This window comes from Temnothorax nylanderi, unplaced genomic scaffold (genome assembly GCF_030848795.1).
Source record: "Temnothorax nylanderi isolate EJ_2023f unplaced genomic scaffold, tnyl_v1.0 TNYL_tig0212_pilon, whole genome shotgun sequence".
Taxonomy (NCBI): Eukaryota; Metazoa; Arthropoda; class Insecta; order Hymenoptera; family Formicidae; genus Temnothorax; species Temnothorax nylanderi.
Window position 1 is genome coordinate 62,495 of NW_027249274.1, and position 22,651 is coordinate 85,145.

At 38.1% G+C, this 22,651-nt stretch overlaps 3 protein-coding genes and 1 long non-coding RNA gene across 4 annotated transcripts in view; 3 read left to right on the top strand and 1 right to left on the bottom strand.

Moving 5' to 3' along the window:
• Positions 1-10,482: 10,482 nt before the first annotated feature.
• Positions 10,483-11,325, bottom strand: LOC139779162 (uncharacterized). The gene has a single exon (XM_071717422.1). It carries the CDS (start codon positions 11,323-11,325, stop codon positions 10,483-10,485), a length of 843 nt encoding a protein of 280 aa, XP_071573523.1.
• A 2,266-nt stretch (positions 11,326-13,591) lies between these two features.
• The window catches only part of LOC139779155 (uncharacterized), a 43,609-nt gene continuing 34,549 nt past the window's right edge, over positions 13,592-22,651 (top strand). Inside the window, exon 1 of the long non-coding RNA XR_011719814.1 lies at positions 13,592-13,666. This is a non-coding gene — a long non-coding RNA (uncharacterized lncRNA). The remainder of the gene's footprint in view (positions 13,667-22,651) is intronic.
• On the top strand, positions 17,482-19,918 carry LOC139779152 (uncharacterized). The gene has a single exon (XM_071717413.1). It carries the CDS (start codon positions 17,567-17,569, stop codon positions 19,439-19,441), a length of 1,875 nt encoding a protein of 624 aa, XP_071573514.1. The 5' UTR covers positions 17,482-17,566; the 3' UTR covers positions 19,442-19,918.
• Positions 20,280-20,972, top strand: LOC139779153 (uncharacterized). Its single transcript, XM_071717414.1, has one exon. The coding sequence runs from the start codon at positions 20,280-20,282 to the stop codon at positions 20,970-20,972; it is 693 nt and encodes a 230-aa protein (XP_071573515.1).

A 22,651-nucleotide genomic window follows, 5' to 3' on the forward strand; every position in this document is an offset into this window, starting at 1 on the left:
TCAAAATATTATTATATTGTATGATATAAGCAAAAGGAATAATTACTCATCAAGTGCGCCTGTTTTTTCTGTCGTTTCTTTAAATGATTGAACGGGCAAACCAGATAGTTCTTCACTTTGACGTTCTGTAGTAGGATCCATACTATAATCCGCTGAACTTGAAGTGCTTGGTCTGTGTAGAAATGTGATGTGATTAAAAGTAAAAAAAGAGGAAGTAATTATTAAAAATATCACAGTTGAAAGTTATATTTCTGTAGAAAGGTTATTATTTAACTAGTTGGATCCAGTCAATTTTTAGGTCTCTTTCGGTGTAAATGAATGATGACTAGACCTACTTCAGGTCACAATATAGGTCAGGCCGCGATCAGGTCGCTGGGTGTAAACGTAGCCGTTGTGTGATATAAGTTATAAGCAAAACAAATAATTACTTATCAAGTGCGCTTGTTTCTTTTCTCGTTTGTTCAAATGATTGAACGGGCAACCTAGATAATTCTTGGCTTTGACATTCTGCAGTAGAATTCGTATCAAAAACCGTTGTAATTGAAGTGCTTGGTCTGCATTGAAATATGGAGTAATTAGAAATGGAATTATTTAAAATATTAACGTTGTAAATCATTACTTTGCAAAAGAGTAAATATTTAAATATCAATATATTATTATATTGTATGATATAAATAAAACGAATAATTACTTATCAAGTGCGCCTGTTTTTTCTGTCGCTTCTTTAAATGATTGTACGGGCAAACCAGATAGTTCTTCACTTTGAAGTTCTGCAGTAGGATCCATAATGTAATCCGCTGAACTTGAAGTGTTTAATCTGCATAGAAATGTCGTGATTAAAAATAAAAAAGACGAAGTAATTATTAAAAATGTCGCAGTTGTACGTTATATTTGTGCAGAAAGATTATTTAAGGATGTATCACACGTACAATCTTAGACAAAAGTGCATGAAATTTGAAATACTTGAATATCTACGCCTAACGCATAGTAAATCTAGATGTAAGATACTCAAATGATAGTAGGAGTCTTATTTTTACTCCTACAAAGGTATTTTTTACTTTACAAATGTTTTTTCCAGTATTATTTGCAATTTTTGTAATTTATGAGCCTAAACTTTTGGCAGTGAAAATGCCCTGATTTCAACTTTATAACGTCAAATTATTTCAAAGCGAAAGACATTATTCAGCAGTGCTGATAAACAAATGTGACTTTAATAACGTCAAAAAAGATAAATATGTATCATATAAACGATAATTTTGAATATTATTTATTATAAACATTGTTATGCGACTCTCTATGACTCGATTCACGTAGGTTGGCAGCCTTGCACAGTACCAAAACAGTGCGAGACTTGATGCGAGCTGCGAGGTTATGTCTGTTCGTTTACATTTTTACAATGTCAGACACGAAAAGTTATCGGTGGAAAGGCAAAATAGTGACAAAAGCAGTTTATAAAAAAAGACTCGCTCGACGAAAAGCTACACAGTAAAAAATTTTGTGTCAATGGAAGTCCACTCTCAATTTTGTGTTAAAATAACTCATTCATCGTGTTATTTTTGACATTTAGAAATGTTATAAATGTCGATATAACATTTCTAAATGTCAAAAATAACACAATGAATGAGTTATTTTAACACAAAATTGAGAGTGGACTTCCATTGACACAAAATTTTTTACTGTGTATACGTGTAGCGACAGCCACAGCCATAGGTTATGATTCGCTTGCCCAGCTGATTGCGACGTTGCCGCGCTTTCACGAGATGTTCGTGCCGACAGCAAAATTATCTCAAGTTATAATTTATTTCTTTAAAACGGTGTAGTGAAGACAATTGAAACTTGGCAGATATTTTCATCTATTCGTATACTAGATGTACAAAAAAATTCAAAATATTGGTAGCGCTCCTTCAACATTTTTTTAGCTGTTTTATCCGCCAAAATCGTCTCTTCCCATAAAAATACGTGTAAAATCAGTGAAAATTAAAATTGTTATATTTCAGCAACCGTTTAGTGGATTTGTTTCTACTTTTTTGTAGCACATCAGGAAGACTAAAAGAACATTCTCACAAATTTTTATCCACTTGGTAGCGCTTTGAAAATAGGTGCAATACATCCTTAACTAGTTGGATACCATTACATTGTGTGATATAAGTTATAGGCAAAACAAATAATTACTTATCAATTGCGCTTGTTTCTTTTCTCGTTTGTCCAAATAATTGAACGGGCAAACCAGGTGATTCTTGATTTTGACATTCTGCAGCAGGATTCGTATCATAACCCGTTGAAATTGAGGTGCTTGGTCTGCATAGAAATATGTTGCAATTAAAAATGAAATTATATAAAATATTAACGTTATAAGTTATTCTTTTGCAGAAGAGTAAATACTTCAATAATAATTATATTATAATTGTATGATATTATATGAACAAAACAAATAATTACCCATTAAGTGCCCTTGTTTCTTTTCTCGATTGTTCAGATTGAAGAACAAAATCAACTATTTCCTGAATTTGACGTTCTAGATTGGGATCCATATTGTGACCCGTTGAACTTGAAGTGCTTGATCTGCATTGAAATACGGAGCAATTAAAAATGGAATTATTTAAAACATTAACGTTGTAAATTATTCTGTTGCAAAAGAGTAAATATTTAAATATCAAGGTATCATTATATTGTATAATATAAGCAAAACGAATAATTACACATTAAGTGCGCCTGTTTTTTCTTTAAATGAATGAACAGGCAAACCAGATGTATCTTGACCTTGACGTTCTGCAGAAGGATCCATAGTATTATCCGTTAAACTTGAAGTACTTGGTCTGCGGAGAAATATGATGTGATTAAAAATAAAAAAATAATAATGATTAAAATACTACAAATTTAGGTATTACTTAATGATGTTATGTACTTATTAACGGTGAACCGTAATGGATTAATGTTTTGTAAGTGAGAGTGAGTAGGAGGAAGAAAGAGGAAGAGATAATTAGAGAATGTTTTATACCTCGAATTTCTGTGATGCTAATGTCAAGCAATTAATGTCTAGATTGAATTTGTGATTAATAGATAAGTGTAACACGACCGATATGATATAAAATCAAGTTAGGGAGAAACGCTATTTTAACGTAATTGTTATATTCTAGCTTTAGTTGAGATAAAGAAATGTACGTAAATTCACACAAATAATTTTATCAGGCCACCGAAACCTGTCTTGACTGTAAAACATAACTTCCGAGTTAAACTTATGATATTTTGTGCGTTACAATGACGTTCCTCTTTAATTTGATTGTATATTATATTTGTCGTGTTTCACTTATTTATTGCTTATATACGCCGTTTGAAAGAAACGTCTTTTTTAATATATAATTTATAATAGAGGTTGTCTTAATGTGAGTACGCGTTTACACATAAGATGGATACTGTCATCAATTATAACGGTTGAAAGTGATGGAATAATCTCAGGACAAATTGTAGAATATGCCAGAATAAATTAGGTTGGTGCTATATACATATAGGGGAGACCGGGGCTAAGCCGACACTATTTTTTCAAAGGCAATTTTTAATATTTAATTAAAATTTTTAGGCAAATTCAATGGTACATATTTAAAGAGTGTTTCTTCAGGTACAAAATTGATTCAGGAAGTTTTGCTGTACGTCGCTTTGTTTTGCCGCCAGGAAAAGAAAAGTGACGCGAAGACAAATTTTCGAATTGAAAAATGCCGGGGCAAACTCGACACCCCGCCGGGGCAAACTCAACACTTTGTCTGATCGACACAATTTGATCTGGAACTTATTTTTTACTGTCTGAAAATGAAAATACATTGTTTATTGTGTATTTAAGAAGTACAAAAATTTGGAATAAAGTAGCTAGAACAATCATTTGAAATAATAAGAACAAAAATTGTTGAACTTTCAATTATCTTCATCTAAACTCATGTCTGAAAAACAATTAATGCAGGTAAACTCGCGATCGGACGTGCGCATACATTTGTCATGAGCCATACGGCTGCATGACAAGCATTGTTAGTTACTGGGAGCCGACGAAACGGCGTGGTGTTGACTTTGCCCCGGACGTCGTTTTTCACTTTTGTCACTTCAAAAACATGAAAATTTTGAAAATATGCAAAAACGATTATCGGATTCATATAGAGCATCAAATTTCCCATCAAAATCACTTACCGGTAGATTCACAAGAGTAAAGCTCGATGAAAGAGTAGACATTTTCGAGAGATCAGAAAAATTACTTTTCACTATCAAAAACGCTTATGTCGCGTTAAAAATTACACTATAACTCAGAATGTTACCAAATTCCGTTGATAATACTGGCACATAAAGACGCATTTACAGTAGGAAAGGCAAGTTTCTACGATAGATTTAAATTGGCAAAAAGCCTAGTGTCAAGTTTGCCCCGTTGTCGGCTTAGCCCCGGTCTCCCCTACATTAATAACTCAAGGATAACAAATAATGAATATTACTATGCTGACATTTGTAGACCTACAACGTATATTCAAATAGTACAAAGAACGGTTGATCGTTGGCTAACAGAAACTTTTATTAACCCTTAAAATACACACTACCTGTTTGAGACATAAAGTGACCCTGGGTCATTTTGACCCAGCGCTACTTTGCGTAATTACCACAAACGGGGGATCGATTCTTTTTGGCTGAAATTAAAAGGGTGCATTCTTGCAACACTCAAAATGAATGTGAGATTGTTTGTGAAGGGTTATTAATAAAGCTTTATGGTTCAAAAATTCAAAATATGGTTTATAAACCAAAAAATTGCTATTTACAAAATATTTAATAACTTTCTAAATTTTCAATATTTTTACGTGAAAATTTAACCGCATACTCTCTGGATTATATACTTTAAGGTAAAAATACGCGCGAAAGCTAACATTTCAAGAAAATGACCCGTGATTTTCGGAACGTTTGACGCGGACGGCAGCCAGACACAGCCGGACGCCTGCTGACTTACAGCGACTGTACCGCCATCTAGAGGAAGGTTAAAACTACCAAGAGATAACGCGACAAATCCCGATTTCAGCGTTTCAATGGTAGATAATACGACACATTTTTTTTTACTGGGTCATTTTGACCCAGGGCGTATTTTAACGGTTAATTATAATTATTATTCATGTACGTAATTAGTAGATGGCAGATTTGAGAGTTGTCTTATATAGATTTTATTAAATATATATAGCTATTTAATTTAAATATTTATAAAAACTATGTATAAATCGTACATTTTATATACCTACCTCAAATTTTGGCAATACTAATGTCAAACAAATAAATATTTAATGTAAATAAATATCTAATCTAATCTAATCTAATCTAAATTTCTAAATTGTCTTTATTTATGATGCATGAAAGAACGTGAAAATAAGCGATTTATATTTATTTAAATTATATTTGCAAAATAATTAAAAAATTATTATTATTATGATTTGAGAGACACATTTATGATCAGAATTGCAAATAAGTATTATAAAGATGCTCTGATAAAAAATTTATTCGCAAAATTTTCTTTAGCTACTAATTGTTTTGTTATTACATTTATTTTATAATCTTTAGTATTAAAATAATTTTTGATTGTGTACTTACTCATCTCGACTCTGGATTCTTGTGGAATGTCTTCCTAAATGTACTCGTAAATTTGGCATATTTGTTAAGAAAGACACTGTTTTGCCACAATCTTTACATTTTGCCTTATATCCCGGTAACACTGAGTAATATTGCCTTAAGTCGACAGGTAGTGTGAGAGCGTCATCATCGAGAGATATTCCATGTTTTTTTAATAAGTGTACTCTCATTATTCTTACGTACATTGCTGGATGAGATATCTTAATTTTTTGTTTACAGGTCGTGCACTTTACCAGCAAAGGATTCAATTTCTCGAAATAATTCCACATCTTGCTGCGTTTCGGTGTTATTGTAACCATCCTGTAATACAGACTGTCTGATATTAAATGTGGTACAGTGATTGGCTCAACAAGCGTTTGTAGAATATCACACAAAGATCATAAAGAGGCATGATTCACTTATTAGGATGTATGTTTATACGGATATATAGTTAAAATTTTCATAATTACCAGATCGCGTACAGATCTTGAAACATATCTTTTTCAATTAGAAGGATAAGAAACGTATCAAGTGTACGTGCACATTTATGATCAGAATTGCAAATAAGTATTATAAGGATGCTCTGATAAAAAATTTATTCGCAAAATTTTCTTTAGCTACTGATTGTTTTGTTATTACATTTATTTTATAATCTTTAGTATTAAAATAATTTTTGATTGTGTACTTACTCATCTCGACTCTGGATTCTTGTGGAATGTCTTCCTAAATGTACTCGTAAATATGCCATATTTGTTAAGAAAGAAAATATTTTGCCACAATCATTACATTTTGCCTTATATCCCGGTAACTCCGAGTAATATTGTTTTAAGTCGTCAGGTAGTGTGCGAGTGTCTTTATCGAGAGATATTCCATGTACATTTAATAAGTGTGCTCCGATTATTTTTATGCGGGTTGATAGACTAGATATCTTAATTTTTTTTTTTACAGGTCGTGCACTTTACCAGCAAAGGATTCAGTTCCTCGAAATAATTCCACAACGTGCTGTATCTTCTTCTCGATGCCATAACCGTTCTGTAATACATATCTATATATATATAAGCACCGTCTTCTGTCTGTTTGTCTGACCGCGAACTACTCATTCGTTAGTGGACCGAATTTTTACCAAAAGTATATGACCTATAAAGGGGAAACCCATAAAGGGGTTTCCGAATTCTGTTTAAAAAAATGTACGTAATTGCTCTAATTTCCACAAATTTTGAGATATCAAGCTGAATTATATTTTATGGATAATTTTTACGGATAACTATTTGTTACCGATTTGTTGGAAACCGGTTTGAAAATTATTCAAATTTCGAGAAATAATGAGTATTAATTGACCGATTTTCTTGAAATTAGTGCCAAAATTTTTTTAATTTTTGGAGGATAAGTTTAATTTTTCATTAATGGATAATTTTTTATTAATGGATCGATTTTCTTAAAACCGGTGCCAAAATTTTTCTAATTTTTTATTGACGATTTTGATGAAACTGGTACTAAAAGATTACCAATTTATGGGGATGGCTACTATGAAGTTGTGTTTCATGTGTCGTGCCGCGCCGTGAAGTATGTCTCAGGGCCGGCACAGGGTTTGTTTGATCCGGCGGATTGGAGAAGAGAACAACACTCGCGAGATTTTGGTTGCAGTTGCGTTTAATTAAAAAGGATAGATCTTGGATACACTTGGTTTACTTTACTTAATTTCCCTGACTGCGGGTACACAGAATAATTATACGGAGTACTCGCGGTTCGCGCTCGGATCTTTGACTGCCCGCCGCTTATCAGAAGGCTTTTTATCGCGCTCGGGAGACTTTCTCATTGCCAACTCAGCTGTCAGCGCTTTTGCTTGCGTGTTCGGGTTAGTGGCCTAGCAATCGGGTGATGCCCGGAATGTCACCTCAGGTATTTGGCAAGTGCCGGAACTCGCGCTGACAGCTTGATGTCGCAACTGTAGTGGAACACTGTTATTATTCCCGGTGGAATACGCGGGATAAACTCATCAACGTAGCACGGGTATTAAATTTTTATTAGACCCCGCGCTTAATACTTAAGGAAGACGGGGGCAGTGGTATGGAAAATGAACACAAGGTTTACACCGTCACGTTCAACTATATTTCCTTTTAATACATTATCGTGAAGTCCATTGCACGGACTTACGAGTCTCGAATAGATATGTCGGGATAGATTTACGTAGGCATACTTAAGCCCTCCGACGCACGACCGATCCCTTCGGATATTCAATATCGGACTCTTCTCGTTCCGACCGCGCCGTAACACGCATCCACGCGCGCACACACACACACACACACACGCGCGCGCGCACACGCACGCACACGCACCGGCACGTACGCACACACGCACGCACGCATGCAATTATCTTTTAGCAAAAGAGTAAATATTTAAATATCAACTGTTTACTAAAGTTGATAAAAAAGTATAAGCAGTGTGCAAACAATATTATTAAACTACTAAATAATATTGAGCTACTAAGTTCCTAATTTATAATATCATAAAAATATAATTTACCAATTATTTATAAATTAATTTTATAGACTTATTATTTGATATTCTGTATATACAAAGTATAACTAAACACTGCACAAAAAATAATAAAATAGCTTTATTAACATTTAAATTTGTATCTATAATTTAGTTATGCTATATATAAATATGATAATAATCTATAAAATTAATAATAATGTTTGAAAAATTCATTATTTTAAGAAGGTGTAAGAAATGATACTTTGAAAAGATAAATATACATATATTATAAATACATATTATTCTAATATAAGGTATACAAAATAATTATGTTACAAAATAAATGAACATAGTGATCATTATTATTTCTTTGATGCTAGAAAAATAAACAGAATAATAAAAATTTGCTTAATAAACATTTGAAAAATAAAAAGGAAAAGCGGTGAGCATATATTTCTTACCGAACAAAATAATATATAACTGACTTTATATAAATTTAACACAAAATAAACGGGAAATTTTGTGTAAAAAGTCAGTACAGCTCGAATTCGTAATATATTCTTCTCCTTGTGTTGTTTCACATATGGGAAAGTGTATAATTACAGTTATGCATGCTACAACACTATAAAAACAAGTTATTATTCTTAAATTTAAATAATTGTCAAATTTCATCAATGCATAATTTTGTATGCGTATTATAGCTATTTGATTAAGGTTGTTATACATTAAGATAATTTTACAAATTTATTATTATTACTGGGAAGACAAACGTAATGCTGCATAAAATAAATTGCATAATATAAATAAATTTTTATTTCGCCAGTCAAATAATAAACAACAATGGGAATATTAATCGACTCTACTGGCCATTATAATCGCCAAGATAATACAACCACAATTTGGTTCGATTATCGTCAAGACGCTCTTTTAACCAATATAAGCTGATGTAATATTTGATACTTATATATAAGCATCTCATTTAAATAATTAAATTTATTGCGAAAAATATTACCTCAGCCAGGGTTCGAACCTGGAACCTCCCTCATTCCGTGATGGGTGTCGTCGAATTGTTCTTTTATAAATAGATAATGGTGCGTAACTACAAAAGAAAGACTTTCCTTAAAACGGATAAGGTAGACATATCCAATAAAATTATATTTAGAGCGATTAAAAGAATAAAAATTGAGCGAGAATCTTTTCGTAAAAACAGCATTAGACTTTGGAATAAATGCTCTCACTCGCTACTGTAAAAAAGTGACCTACGAGCAACTACTTGATCCTGCGATTCAAGAATTGTCACCAAATTTTTATTTTAAAAATACACGTCAAGTTGAATATATGAGTTTGTCTTAAATAGTAGTAAGTGGGTAGGTATGGGGCGTCAAAACAAACCCCCTCCACCGACCCCTCCGGCGCCAGGGGCGTGGCCAGACGGTCTGCCCACGTGACCTCGGAGCGCTCTGATTGGCTGCCGCCTGAGGGGCGGGGGTAACGAGGTAATTAAATGGAGCGATTTGATTGGATACCCCATACCTACCCAGCGTCTGATTGGCCCTCCTCCCTGAGGCGTCTGGCGGCTTTGAGGGGGTAGCACGTGGTGGAAGAGTAGGAGTCAAAAATGGCGGCTTCAAATGGAGCGTTTTGATTGGATACCCCATACCTACCCAGCGTCTGATTGGCTCTCCCGCGCCTAGGGTGTCTAGTGTCTAGTGACTTTTTTGGGGCTGCACGTGGTAAAAGACTACGAAACAAAAATGTCGGATTCGAAATAGTAACTAAATGGCGCGTTCTGATTGGATACCCCATACCTACCCAGCGTCTGATTGGCTCTCCCGCCTAAAGGGTTCAGCGTCTTTTTGGGCCTGCACGTGGTGAACGACGCTAAGTCACAAGGAAAAATAGCGGAAGTGTCGACCAGCGCCATTTTGGCGGGAGCACGTGGTAGACGACGCTAAGCTAAAATAAGGATATGATGCTAAGATGTCGAAAACGGAAAGTGGAATTTTTATGTTTTCAGAGAATGGATTTCATGATTTATGACCGTGTTCTTTTAGGACTTGGGTCTGGACAAAGAGTTTTCGAAACAATGAAATACGTGAAACTTATTTTCTAGAGAAAGGAGAGGGTAAAACAGGAACGGACAGGTTTGCTTTGTAACGTGACAAGATTATTTCGTTTTAAATAAAAGTTTTTATTATTGAACGCATTCGAAAAATATTTACGAGGTAGACTTCAACTAATTCTGAAAAATAAATGAAAAGGAATTTGTTGCGGAGAACGTGAGGATTGAAAAAATAGAAGAAAGTAGAAGTTACAAAAAATGTTTATTACAAATTCTTCTTCATGGGAAAAATACAAATTGTTCAAACAATAATTTTATAAAATTTACATTCCGCGATTCGACAAAATTATACGACGGATTTCGGTGAAGCGCAGCAAAATAAGTTCTAAAAATACTATATTAAAATACATATCGAGGACAGTTAAATCGGTTATTTGCGTACGTACATTACGCTCGATGTCGTTGTAATTTCCTCTGAGAGTTAATTTCACAATATCTTCATCTATATAATTGTTAGGAAGATTTAATTCTATTTCTTTAATAAGATAACGTGCGCAATTGTTAACATTTTCAGCCACTGATTTTAATTGTGATAAATGTGCATCGATACATTTCGCAATATTTTTCAGTCCGATAAATGTAGGCTTCTGCATTACAATTGCCACTGCGAAAGTTTTTCGTTTCTTCGTCGGTGGACAATTTTCCTCGTCTGTTCGTTGATCCATCCCGGTGGAAGTACTCTCCTCGTTTTCCTTGTACGCCAGCAATATGGATCTTGCTCCGTAGGCCGAAGTAAAATTGACGGAGATATTGTTAATGGAGATAGAATTCGGCTTCAATTTGGTTTCTCCATTTAAATATTCGCTCACGAGTCCCATGTTCTCTTGAAACTGCTGCCACGATTTCTCGTCGAAATAAACGCCGTCCGCACAGTTGCCGGTTAATTTGACCAGCGGCACGAAAACCCCCTCGGATGTTGCTTGTAAACCCACGTGAATTCTCTTCGTATGGGAGCTGTTGAGTCCATATGTTGTCGATAGCAGCATATGTAATTGCTCGTTTTTTCCCTCGAAGTAGCGTCCCTTATCGGAAATCCCTTTATCAGGAATAACGCGTGTGAACATCCGCTTCTCAGAATTATTAGCGTCTTCTCCGTGACTAGCCATTGTTCTTATTTCTTCGTAATATCGGCAGAAACACACAAACACTAATTGAAAAGTCAGATGTGAGAGTTATACTTTTTCACTGGTGTACGACTTGTCGCTTCGAACGATGGGACTCGAATGATTTTGACTTCGTAACGTTAGTCAAAACGTTAACTTCGCCTGCGTCGTTTTAGAAAAATTAGGCGGCGCGCGCAGAAAAAAATTAGAAAACTCTAGATTTTTCTAGACTTTTCTAGATTTTGTTAGTTTAAACTATAAATTCTGATGTATAGGGAGCTAAGAAAATTTGTTAATAAAAAGATGGGCTAAAAATTTTATACAAAAAGTGTAATAGTTAAAAAATTTTTAAATAAAAATATTTCTAAGAAATAAAGGAACAACAAAAATCTATCCAAGCTCTTCTTCTGCCGGAAGCAATAAATCAATAAATTTTCCGAGTTGTAGTAGTAATAAATCTTTCTATGTTGGTAATGTAACATTAGTAGAAAAATTCAATAGAGGAACTTTTGTAAGTTTTTAGAAAAAAAAAATGTTTTGTGTAAAATTTAACCGATCTCTTTTGTGTTGGAAACAATAAAACAATAAATTTTCCGGTTGTAGTAATAAATCCTTCTAGTTAATGGGACATATAGCATTAGTAGAAAAATTCAATGGAGAATTCTTTGTAAGTTTTTAGATAAAAATGTGTTTTTGTGTAAACCGATTGTGTGTTTAACCGAACTCTTTTTGTGTTGGGAACAATAAATCAATAAATTTTCTGGGTTGTAGTCATAAATCCTACTAAATGTATGTTGGAACAAAGCATTACTATAGAAATTTCTAATAAAGAATTCTTTGTAAGCCCTTAGATAAAAAAATTTGTTTTCGAGAATGGAAGAGTAAAGACATAGAAAAGCTTTCACCGAAAATTTTCACGCTTTCATCGGTAAGGGAGAGTGGGTAGAGAGTGGGGAAAGCCTCAAATTTGTTGACCAATATCCTAGCTAGACAATTTTTGACACACCTTTATTCTAGATGGTTTTGGAAATATTTCCAACTATAAATAGCCTGTAACACCATAGCTAAGAGTTAGTTCTTACTTATCCGATCTTACTGGAGTCGTCTTGTACGCTCTTAGTCAGTCAGGCAAGTGTAGTGCTTCGAAAAAATGTCTCTCCGTGTAATTTTAGTGGAGTTTTTTAAAGTGAGTTGCAATTTAAGCAATCGCTTAAATGAGCAACGCGAGTTTGTAGAAGCAGTGTCAAACGACGAAGAGTCTAATTACAGACTATTCGGACGTTTCGTGGATGGGTGTAGCAATACCTTGTTATGCGTGATGAACGAACTGGGTTACTGTGGAAGAAATGAAGCATTGGTGAACATTATTTTAAACGAAATAGAAACGCGCAGAGCTGTTGGCCACGTGGAAGAAGACGCAGGAAGAGGCCATATAGCAAGATTCCTGCGTCGTAACGGAGGAACAGGTAAGTGTTAGAAATAAAAATTGTACCTTAAAATTTTAATATAGCGGAGTTTATCATTAAAATTTAAATTAATTTAATAGTGGAGAACCGCATTGCCGTTGTCCAACCGGTCCGACGAGGACAGAGACGTCGAGCGGAAGAGGACATTGCTGAGGAGGCAGTACCAGCACGTAAGTTGGAAATAATAAAATTAATTAATTATTAAAAATAACGATTATTATAAATATTAAATTTTATAGGAAGAGCTAGATTCGCGGCACCACCACCCGCAAACATCCCCGTCATCGATTTATCTTCTGGTAAGAGACTAATAATAACACGTAAAAGCTAACTCTTGCAATATTAGTATAATAAAAAATATAATTTATACTGTTTTAGATGACGATGATGAAGAAGAAGTAGAACAAGAAGAAGAGGAGGTGAGAATTGTGAGCTCACCCGATTCGGCCGTGTTTACGCCTCGTAAGTTTCAAAAAATAAGTTAAGATAAAAATTTAGCAGCAAATAAAAGAAATAACCGAAATGTTACATTTTACCAGGAAGGGAAGAATCGCAATTAGATGATGATGTTTTCACTCCGGGCATCGACGAGGTAATCGACCGAATATTAATGGAATCCGAGGAGGAAGAGGAGGAGGTGGAGGAGGAGGAGGAGGAGGAAGAGGAGGAAGCACAAGAACAAGAACAAGAAGAAGAAGTTCGAAACGCAGAAGAGCCGCAGCAAGATACGCAGGAGGAGGAGGAGGAGGAGGAGGAGGAGGAGGAGGAGGAGGAGAGTGAAAATAATATTAATAATATCGATGATGATATTAGCGATTCCGATGACGATAACGACGACGACGACGACGACGAGAGATACGCACCTAACGAATATGAAGGTAATAATATGTCTCTATTCCCGGGAAAAAAAAATTATATATAATCATATATAATTATATATAAATGATCATATATAATTATATATAATTATATATGAAAATTGGCACGATATAATTTTATCTGATTATATATAAAAATATATAATTCTACAAATTTTTATATAATTTTATATAATTATATATAACTTTATATTAAGGTTTACTTTCAATTTTTCAAAAAGGATTATATATTATTATATAAAATTATAGATATATAATTTTTGCATTATTTTGCATCAAGACAGTGTTGGGTGAGTCTTGCGTTGTATTGCTGACAAAGATAGATGTCTCGCGGATGTCATGATTTTGCTTCGCAGGAGGCCTGCTTATATTAGCCCCCAACTGAAATTTACTTACGCGTTAGTCTTACCATTATGCGCCGCCTAGTGGCGTCGTTGCAAACTATCACGGAAAGACAGCTACCGCGCGCATGCATCTTTCTTAACTGCATGTACATTATTTCTATATCTTTGACAGATAAAATTATATATAATTATATATCTATCTACATATATAAAGACAAATGTCCTGACTGACTGACTCATCAACGCCCAGCCGAAACCCCTGAACCTAGAAACATGAAATTTGGAGAGTGTATTCCTCTCATAACGTAAGCACCCACTAAGAAGGGATTTTTAGAAATTTGAACCCTAAGGGGGTGAATAGGGGTAAGATGTGTTTTCACGACTTTCTCCCTGCTTGGGCCTGATGAGATATCGACTTGGTTTTTGCTTACAAAGGTTACCCGCATACAAGTGTTTAAAAACATAATTTCAGATTTTGCCCTAATCAACCCCTAAAGGGGAAAATCTAAATTCGGGGGTGAATTATAGAATCCTTCGCATACCGTAGCGAAGCACGCGGGTGTATCAAGCTAGTTATATATAATTATATAAATTTATATATTTTAGGATTTACTTATTTAGAAAAATTATATATTCATTTATATAAAAATATATTAATATATATAATTATATAAAATTATATATAATTTTACGTGAGGAATCAGATATAATTTTATATAATTATATAGAATAATATATATTTTATATAATTATATATTTTAATATATATTTATATATAATAATATATAAATATATATGTTGAAATTTTCTGATTTATACAAAATTATGTATGCTTATATATAAATATATATAAATATATATACTTATATATAATTATATAAAATTATATAAAATTTTATATAAGGATCTAGATATAATTATATTAAATTATATAAAAGAATACATATTTATATATAATTATGCATAATTTTATATGTTTTTATATAGTTATATATAATTTTTTTTTCCCGGGTTATATTATATTTTTATTTCCGTAATTTATTGATCTAATCACAAGTAATTATTTCTGATTAGATGTTTTTTACTCCCCGGTTCGACCTTTGTCTCCGGAAAATGAATAAGAGACAAAGATTTAAAAAGATTTAAAAAGAAGAAGAACACCGACCTACGCTAGTAATAAAAGCAACTAAAGGTGAGTTACCTTAGTATGCTCTATCGCGGTCGTAAAAAATTTTAACTCTTTAAACTCAATATAAATCAATATTATATGAGACTAAGTTTTTTAATTTTTTCAGTACAGTCGGGTGGAGGAGGTGCGGACCGTCCTACCGTTGCTGTTGCTCCGAACACTGACGATGATGATTCGCAAACGCAGAGTGCTAGTGGGGAGGAGGAGGGGGAAAATACTGCTACTGCTACCGTCGCTGACGGATCTCAGTCGCAGAGAGACGGACAGGCGGAGGAGGGGGAAAATACCCCCGTGGAGAGGGAACAAGAGGAACATCTGGTACAGGCACGTCAGCAGGATCGTCAGGTCGGACAATTTAATTTTATAGATTTAGTGGCAGAAAACGCGCGTCAATTTAGAAATTTCCGGATACTCGGTAGGGAGGCCAGTTTTCGAGTACGACCGATACCCGTAGGCGAGGATACCGTGCGTTGGCTAGAAAACGCGTTCCGCGAGATTCACGCGTATGCGTTACGTACGACTGGGCCGGGAGATTACGTCGGATTATCGTTTGAGTCGGCGGAACTAACGCACGGTCCGGCGGGGCTATCGTTTCGCCCGGCACGAGACTTAACTCCCGAGAATATATGGGATCTCGTGAGCTCGATCGCGCAAAGTAACGGGGGAATAGATATCGCGCAAAATTTCGACGTGCGCGTTTTCAACGTTGCGATGCCAGTGGGGCGTGGGGGTGCGATAAAGAGGTTAACGGCCATCACTAAGCGGTCAATTTTAGATCTCGGGAATAGCGATAATTTGTGCCTACCTCGTTCCCTCGTGTTGGCACGAATTTATCGCGAGCGCGGAAATCTACGTACGGGAGTGTTGCACGACAGGTGGAATACCGTAAGATGCCGGACTTCCGCGCTTCAGCGTGAATTAGCGTTGGAGCTGGTGAGGAACGCCGGTGTTACGATACCCGAAGACGGGTGCGGAATTCCGGAGATCGCGCGTTTTCAACATTTTCTCGCAAATGAAAATATAGCAATAATCGTATATAATTCCAACAACTTTGGTAGAGGCGAGAATCCTGTGTACGACGGCGCCGAATTACTCGCCTCGTTAGAACGCGAACCTACGTGTCGTTTAAATATTATGTATTACGAGCGTACGCACCATTACAACCCGATATTGAATTTGAATGCTGCCGCCGGTACTCAAAAAGAATTTTGCGTGTCGTGCAACACTGCGTATCATAAAGACAGAGGACATCGCTGTTCGAAAAAATGTCCGCGTTGTTACGCCACTCCCTCGTGCGAGAATCCCGAAGTAGAAATTGTTAGGTGCGCGGCGTGTAATCGTGCGTTTTTCGGAAATTCGTGTTTCGAACGTCATCTCGCGCAAAAATCTTACGACGGTAAATCGCTCGCGAGCGTCTGCAGTTCCGTGAAGATTTGCGATAATTGCGGGCGATTCGTCAAGAGAGGTTCGCGACACGAATGCGGCGTTTCGTATTGCAAGACGTGTTGTTCGTTGCAGTCCGCTAATCATTTATGTTTCATGCGGCCTCTTCACCGTAATGCCGAAGTAAACGAAGACCCGGGCGAGGGTACGAGTACTACGTTGGCACGGGGAGAGCGGGTAGCGCCTGCTAACGAAAATGTCGGCACGGAAGCAACGAACAAACGTAGCAAAAAAGAACGCGTCGCATTCGTGTTCTATGATTTCGAAACGCGTCAAGACGAGACGCTCGAGGGTACGGACAACGTCAAAGTTCACGTACCGACTCTCTGCGTTGCGCAACAGATTTGCGAAACGTGTGCCGCGATAGACGTCATGTCGGAGCGATGCCGTTGGTGCGGAGTGCGCGAATTTGTATTTTGTCGTGATCCTGTACAAGAGTTCGTCGAATTTGTAACGCGAACGACGAAATGTTACAAAAAAATTATTTGCATCGCGCATAATGCGAAAGCGTTCGACGCGCAATTTATTCTGAAGTATTTAGTTGAAAATACAGAAATGACGGAACAGCCACAAGTAATTTTAAACGGAACGAAAATTGTCGTGATGACGGTCGGACATACAAAATTTATCGATAGTTTAAATTATATGCCGATGAAATTATCCGAATTACCTAAAGCTTTCGGGCTACAGGATACATCGGATAAAGGCATTTTTCCACATTTGTTTAACACCCGCGGAAATCAAGATTATATCGGTCCGATACCCGACACACGATATTTTTCTCCCGAGCATATGAAAGCGGAAGAACGCGAACGGTTTCTTTCGTGGCCCGCGGAGATGACGCGTAACAACTTCATTTTTAATTTTCAAAGTGAAAATATTAAATATTGCCGTAACGACGTGGATATTCTTCGACGCGCGTGCATGGCTTACAGAAAAATTTTTTTGGAATGCGGAAACGTGTGTCCGTTCGTGGAATGCACGACTATCGCCTCTACGTGCATGAGAGTTTTTCGCAAAAACTTTCTGCGCAAGGAAGAGATAGGAGTCATTCCTGCGAGGGGATATAGATTCGTCGATAATCACTCGCGCAAAGCTCTACAGTGGTTAGTGTGGATGGAGCGCGAGCTCGGACATCCCATAATTCACGCAGGGCGGGGGCGCGAGCATAAAATCGACGGCACGCGCGTTGACGGATATTACGAGACGCCGACTAATGACGACGACGACGACGACGACGACGACGACGACGACGAGACGCGACGTTACGTACTACAATTTCACGGTTGCTTTTGGCACGGGTGTCCCACATGTTTTCAGGTAAATCGCGATAAAACGCCTTCGACCGCAAATCGCGAGGACACGATCGACGCGCGCTACGAACGAACACTCGCGATGACATGTCGTCTCCAAAGAAAGGGGTACCTTGTGACGGAGATGTGGGAGTGCGCTTTCGACCGTGAGTTGCGAGAAAATCAGGCGATGAGGGATTATCTAGAAAATCACTCATTATTGAAACACGCGCCTCTCGATCCTCGCGACGCGTTTTACGGAGGACGCACGGGAAACATCGCCACCCGTCGCGAAATTCGGGGTACGGAGAAAATACGTTACGTGGACGTATGCTCTCTGTACCCGTACGTATTGAAAACCGGTGCTTTTCCGATCGGTCACCCCGATATTTTTATCGGCGAAGAATGCCGAGCGTTAATCGGAACTGCGCCGAACTATAATTTTGATTCGCTCGAAGGTCTCATCCGATGTCGAGTACTTGCACCGCGCGATCTTTTTCACCCGGTACTCCCATATCGCGTACGCGGAAAATTATTGTTCGCGTTATGTCGTAGTTGCTGCGAAACGTTCTCGCAGGCCGCGTGCACTCACGATAACCCCGCCGATCGTGAATTCGAGGGTACTTGGGTATCCGTCGAATTGCGCAAAGCCGTCGAGAAAGGTTATCTCGTGACAAAAGTAAGCGAAATATGGCAATATAAAGTTGCGCGATATGACCCCGGTACTCGGCAGGGCGGTTTGTTCGCCGAATATATAAATACGTTTTTAAAATTAAAACAAGAAGCTAGTGGGTGGCCGAGCGATTGTCATGATGACGAGGCGAAAGAACGATACCTGCGGGAATACGCGGAAACCGAGGGTGTTGTTCTCGATAAGAACAATATCGTCCGGAATCCTGGCCTGCGCTCGGTCGCGAAACTCTGCTTAAATTCTTTCTGGGGAAAATTCGGCCAGCGAACCAATTTGCCTAAGACCGAGGTCGTGAAATCTTGTCAGCGTTTCATGACTTTGCTCACGAGTCCCGAGCACGAGATAATCGACATATTACCCGTTAACGACGAGGTGATATATGCTTCGTGGCGGCTACGAGATGAGGCCGTCGTGGCTTCCCCATTGACAAATGTCGTGATCGCGGCGTACACGACGGCACAAGCGCGCTTAAAACTATACGAATATTTAGAAGCATTAGATAGGCGCGTTTTATATTACGATACCGACTCTTGTATATATTTAAGTACAGGCGATCCGAACGAGTACGAACCGCGCACCGGTAACTTCCTCGGCGACATGACGGACGAGCTCGAGAGCTACGGCCGCGGCACCTATATCGAGAAGTTCGTGTCGGGAGGGCCAAAATTCTACGCTTATATTATTCGTACACCGGACGGACGTACTGTAGAGTCGTGTAAAGTAAAAGGTATTACTTTAAATTATAAGAATTCTTTAGCTGTAAATTTCAATAGTATTAAAAACTTAATAATACAAAAAGAGAGAGAGGGTAGATGAGAGGAGAAGGGAGGAACGTCGTCGGCGGGGACGGCAATAAATCTGCGTTTTAGTGCAATTCGACGCACCGCGTTTCACGACATTATAACTCGCGAAGAAACGAAAACGTGTGCACCGGTATTGGTAAAACGTAGACTTATCAATAATCGTTATTCACTTCCGTACGGTTACGTGGAGTGAATAACTTTTTCTCCTTCTTCTTCTTTATTTTTAAGTTAGGCTAACACGTTTTCTGCCACATTAGGGTAAAAAAAAAGAAAAATGTTTTCGTATTATATTGTAAAGTTTTTTAATTTTGTAAAAATAGTTGTAAGTGAAAAAGGATTTTTGTACATATGTAACTAAAAATATAATGTAGCGATATGTAAATATATTCTGTGTGTGTGTGTGTGGGTGTTTAAATATAAAATTTCTTGAAATTTTTTTTCTTTTCTCAGAAAATCTAAAAAAATAAATAAAATATTTTCACATTTAAAGCGTAAATAGTTGCATCATATAATTTCATCCCCTCCCTTTCCCCGCGCTTATTTTTTCTCACAATTTTTATTCTCCGCCCAGCGTACAAGCTCGTCGATCGCGATGCTCTCGCTGCGGAATCGTAATAAGCTTGTAAGACATGGATAAGCTTATGAGCACCGCGGCGCGAGAATCAGCTGATCGACGGCCGCGGTGATGTTCGCTCGTGCGAGCGTTTGCGGGGGTACGCTGGTGCGCGCGTTCGCAGCCGCCGCCGCCGCCGCCGCCGTTGATTAGCTTATTCCCCCCTCCCGTCCCCCTCTACTCTTCAAATTATTCTTTTTGAAGTCACGCGCGGAATTCGAGTCGATCATATCGCAAAATGGACGTGCGCTGGAAACATCCCTGGACGTCGATCGTGTGTGGACCCACCGGTTGCGGGAAGACGATCTTCATGAAAACCTTTCTCCGACAATTATCTCACATGTCCGACGTACGTTTCGAGAGAGTTTTGTTTTATTACGCGGAGTGGCAGGAGGCTTATCGTCAATTACAATACGACGCGCGCGAGGAAGCAGTGCCGAAGAAAAAAAATATAATTGAATTTCGCGAGGGATTGCCACGTCCGGAAGATTATTCAGCCGATCCGCTTTCCCCAAAATTGGTGATAATCGACGATCTTATGAGAGAATCGTCATCGTGCGACGCGATCGTGGATCTCTTTACCAAAGGCAGTCATCATAAGAATCTCAGCGTAATTCTCATCTTGCAAAATCTTTTTCATCAGGGACGCGGGCAACGCGATATATCGCTCAATGCAAATTACATCGTAGTTTTCAAGAATCCTCGCGATCGTGCGCAAATTCGTCATTTAGCGCGTCAAGTCTTTCCCAATGATCCAAAGTTTCTAGAAGAGGCATACTACGACGCCACGTCGAGGCCGCACGGGTATCTACTACTCGATCTGAAACAATCAACTCCGGACGAATATCGTTTTCGAACGTGCATCTTTCCCGACGATACGGCACATTTCGTCTACGTACCGCGTAGATCATTTTCCAACGGTTACGTATAAAAGGCGCGCACTAGCGCTCGCGCTGGTCAGTCGTGTCAGTTTTCTCGCGATGGAAAAGAAAGAAAATAACGCGAAATCAGACAGAGCGACGAAAAACGCCAGACGTTCGATCGGAAAGAAAAATATCTGTCTTCTCGAGGCGTTGCTGTATTTGAACAAAAATCAACGCGCGACCTTCTTACGGACCGCAGACGATAAATTAATACGGTGTATCGGCGAATGCGCGTTCAACACGCTCAAAGGTAACGTGCCGCTCGAGCGACGTGAAAAAAATCGATTGAGCAAATACAAAGCGACACTGCGTCGCATCGCGTCAAAATGCTGTAATTTGAAGGATAAAAGAAAGCTGATGGTACAACGAGGCGGATTCTTATCCTATATTATCGGACCTATATTAACCGCCTTACTGTCGCGGATTATCGGCGGCGGCGGTAGAGATTAAAAGGGCGCGTTATGGAAAGGGCAAAGAAGATGGTTTTGATCACTACGGAAAATCTCGAAAGAATGCAGCGTCAATTATCGCAACAAAACGCTCCCCCCGCTGCGTTTGCCGTCGTCGGTAGCGAACGAACGATGGAAAACAGCGAAAATTCGGAGAACGCAAATATTACCGTGCGTACACCCGGGACACCTCTATCGCGACTCGATGAGGAGATGGGTCGCATTCTTAATTCACCCTTGCCACTCGACGTCGGGGAGAAATGGAAAAAATATAAAGAGGCACTTTGGCAATATCTTCACTTTGTTCGCGTAGCGCGAAAGCGAAATCGGGACGCGCGCAACGATGAAAAAAACGAAAATGTGGATAGCGATATTCGCGTGGTCCGTGACGACAACGACGACGACGACGGTGACTACGAAACGACGACAACGCGTGATCTCGAATCGACTTTACACTCTAACGGTATTATGGCGAAAAATGACGTCGCGGCAGCCGCCGCCGCCGCCACTGCCGTCGCGTCGAACGATCGTAATTTTGATATGTCGAAAAGCACTAAAAGAATACTGGATAGCGTGCCGAAAACTTATCGTCCGAATGCTCGTTTGCTGTTAAAGTATTTATTCGATAAAGCAGTTCCGAGTAGAATTAGCTGGAACGAAGATGGAGTCGTGACTATAGACGGCAGCGTTATAAAAGATTCGAATATCGACGACCTGATAAACGAGGCTATGCGCGAAAGAAAAACCGTGAAAGCAACGGGGAGACTTCAGTTCGCACGTTTACTTCGCGTCTTAAACGTCCCCGCGGTACTGGTGAGAAATAAGGTATTATTAACCGCTACTTCTTCGAATATCTCGACATTTCAACCTCCCAGGAGTTCCACACCGATAGAGACACCGAAAAGTAGCGTTGATTCGCAGCAGGCGAAGAAAAAACGCTTACTCGATTGGAGTAAACAGAAATGACGGAACTTGAAAAATTCTACTACGATCCGCGACATTACGCTGGCTATTCGGCAACGGATAATCTGACTCGAGCCGCTAAACCGAATTTCTCCCGTAACGAAGTCACGCGCTGGCTCGAAACGCAAGACGCTTACACGTTTCATCGTCCATCGCGCAGAAAATTTCCACGGTTGCATTACACCGTGACGAATATCGACGATCTGTGGGAGGCCGATTTGATCGAGCTCCGAAATCTCAAAAGTTACAACGACGGATATTCGTATCTTCTGGTG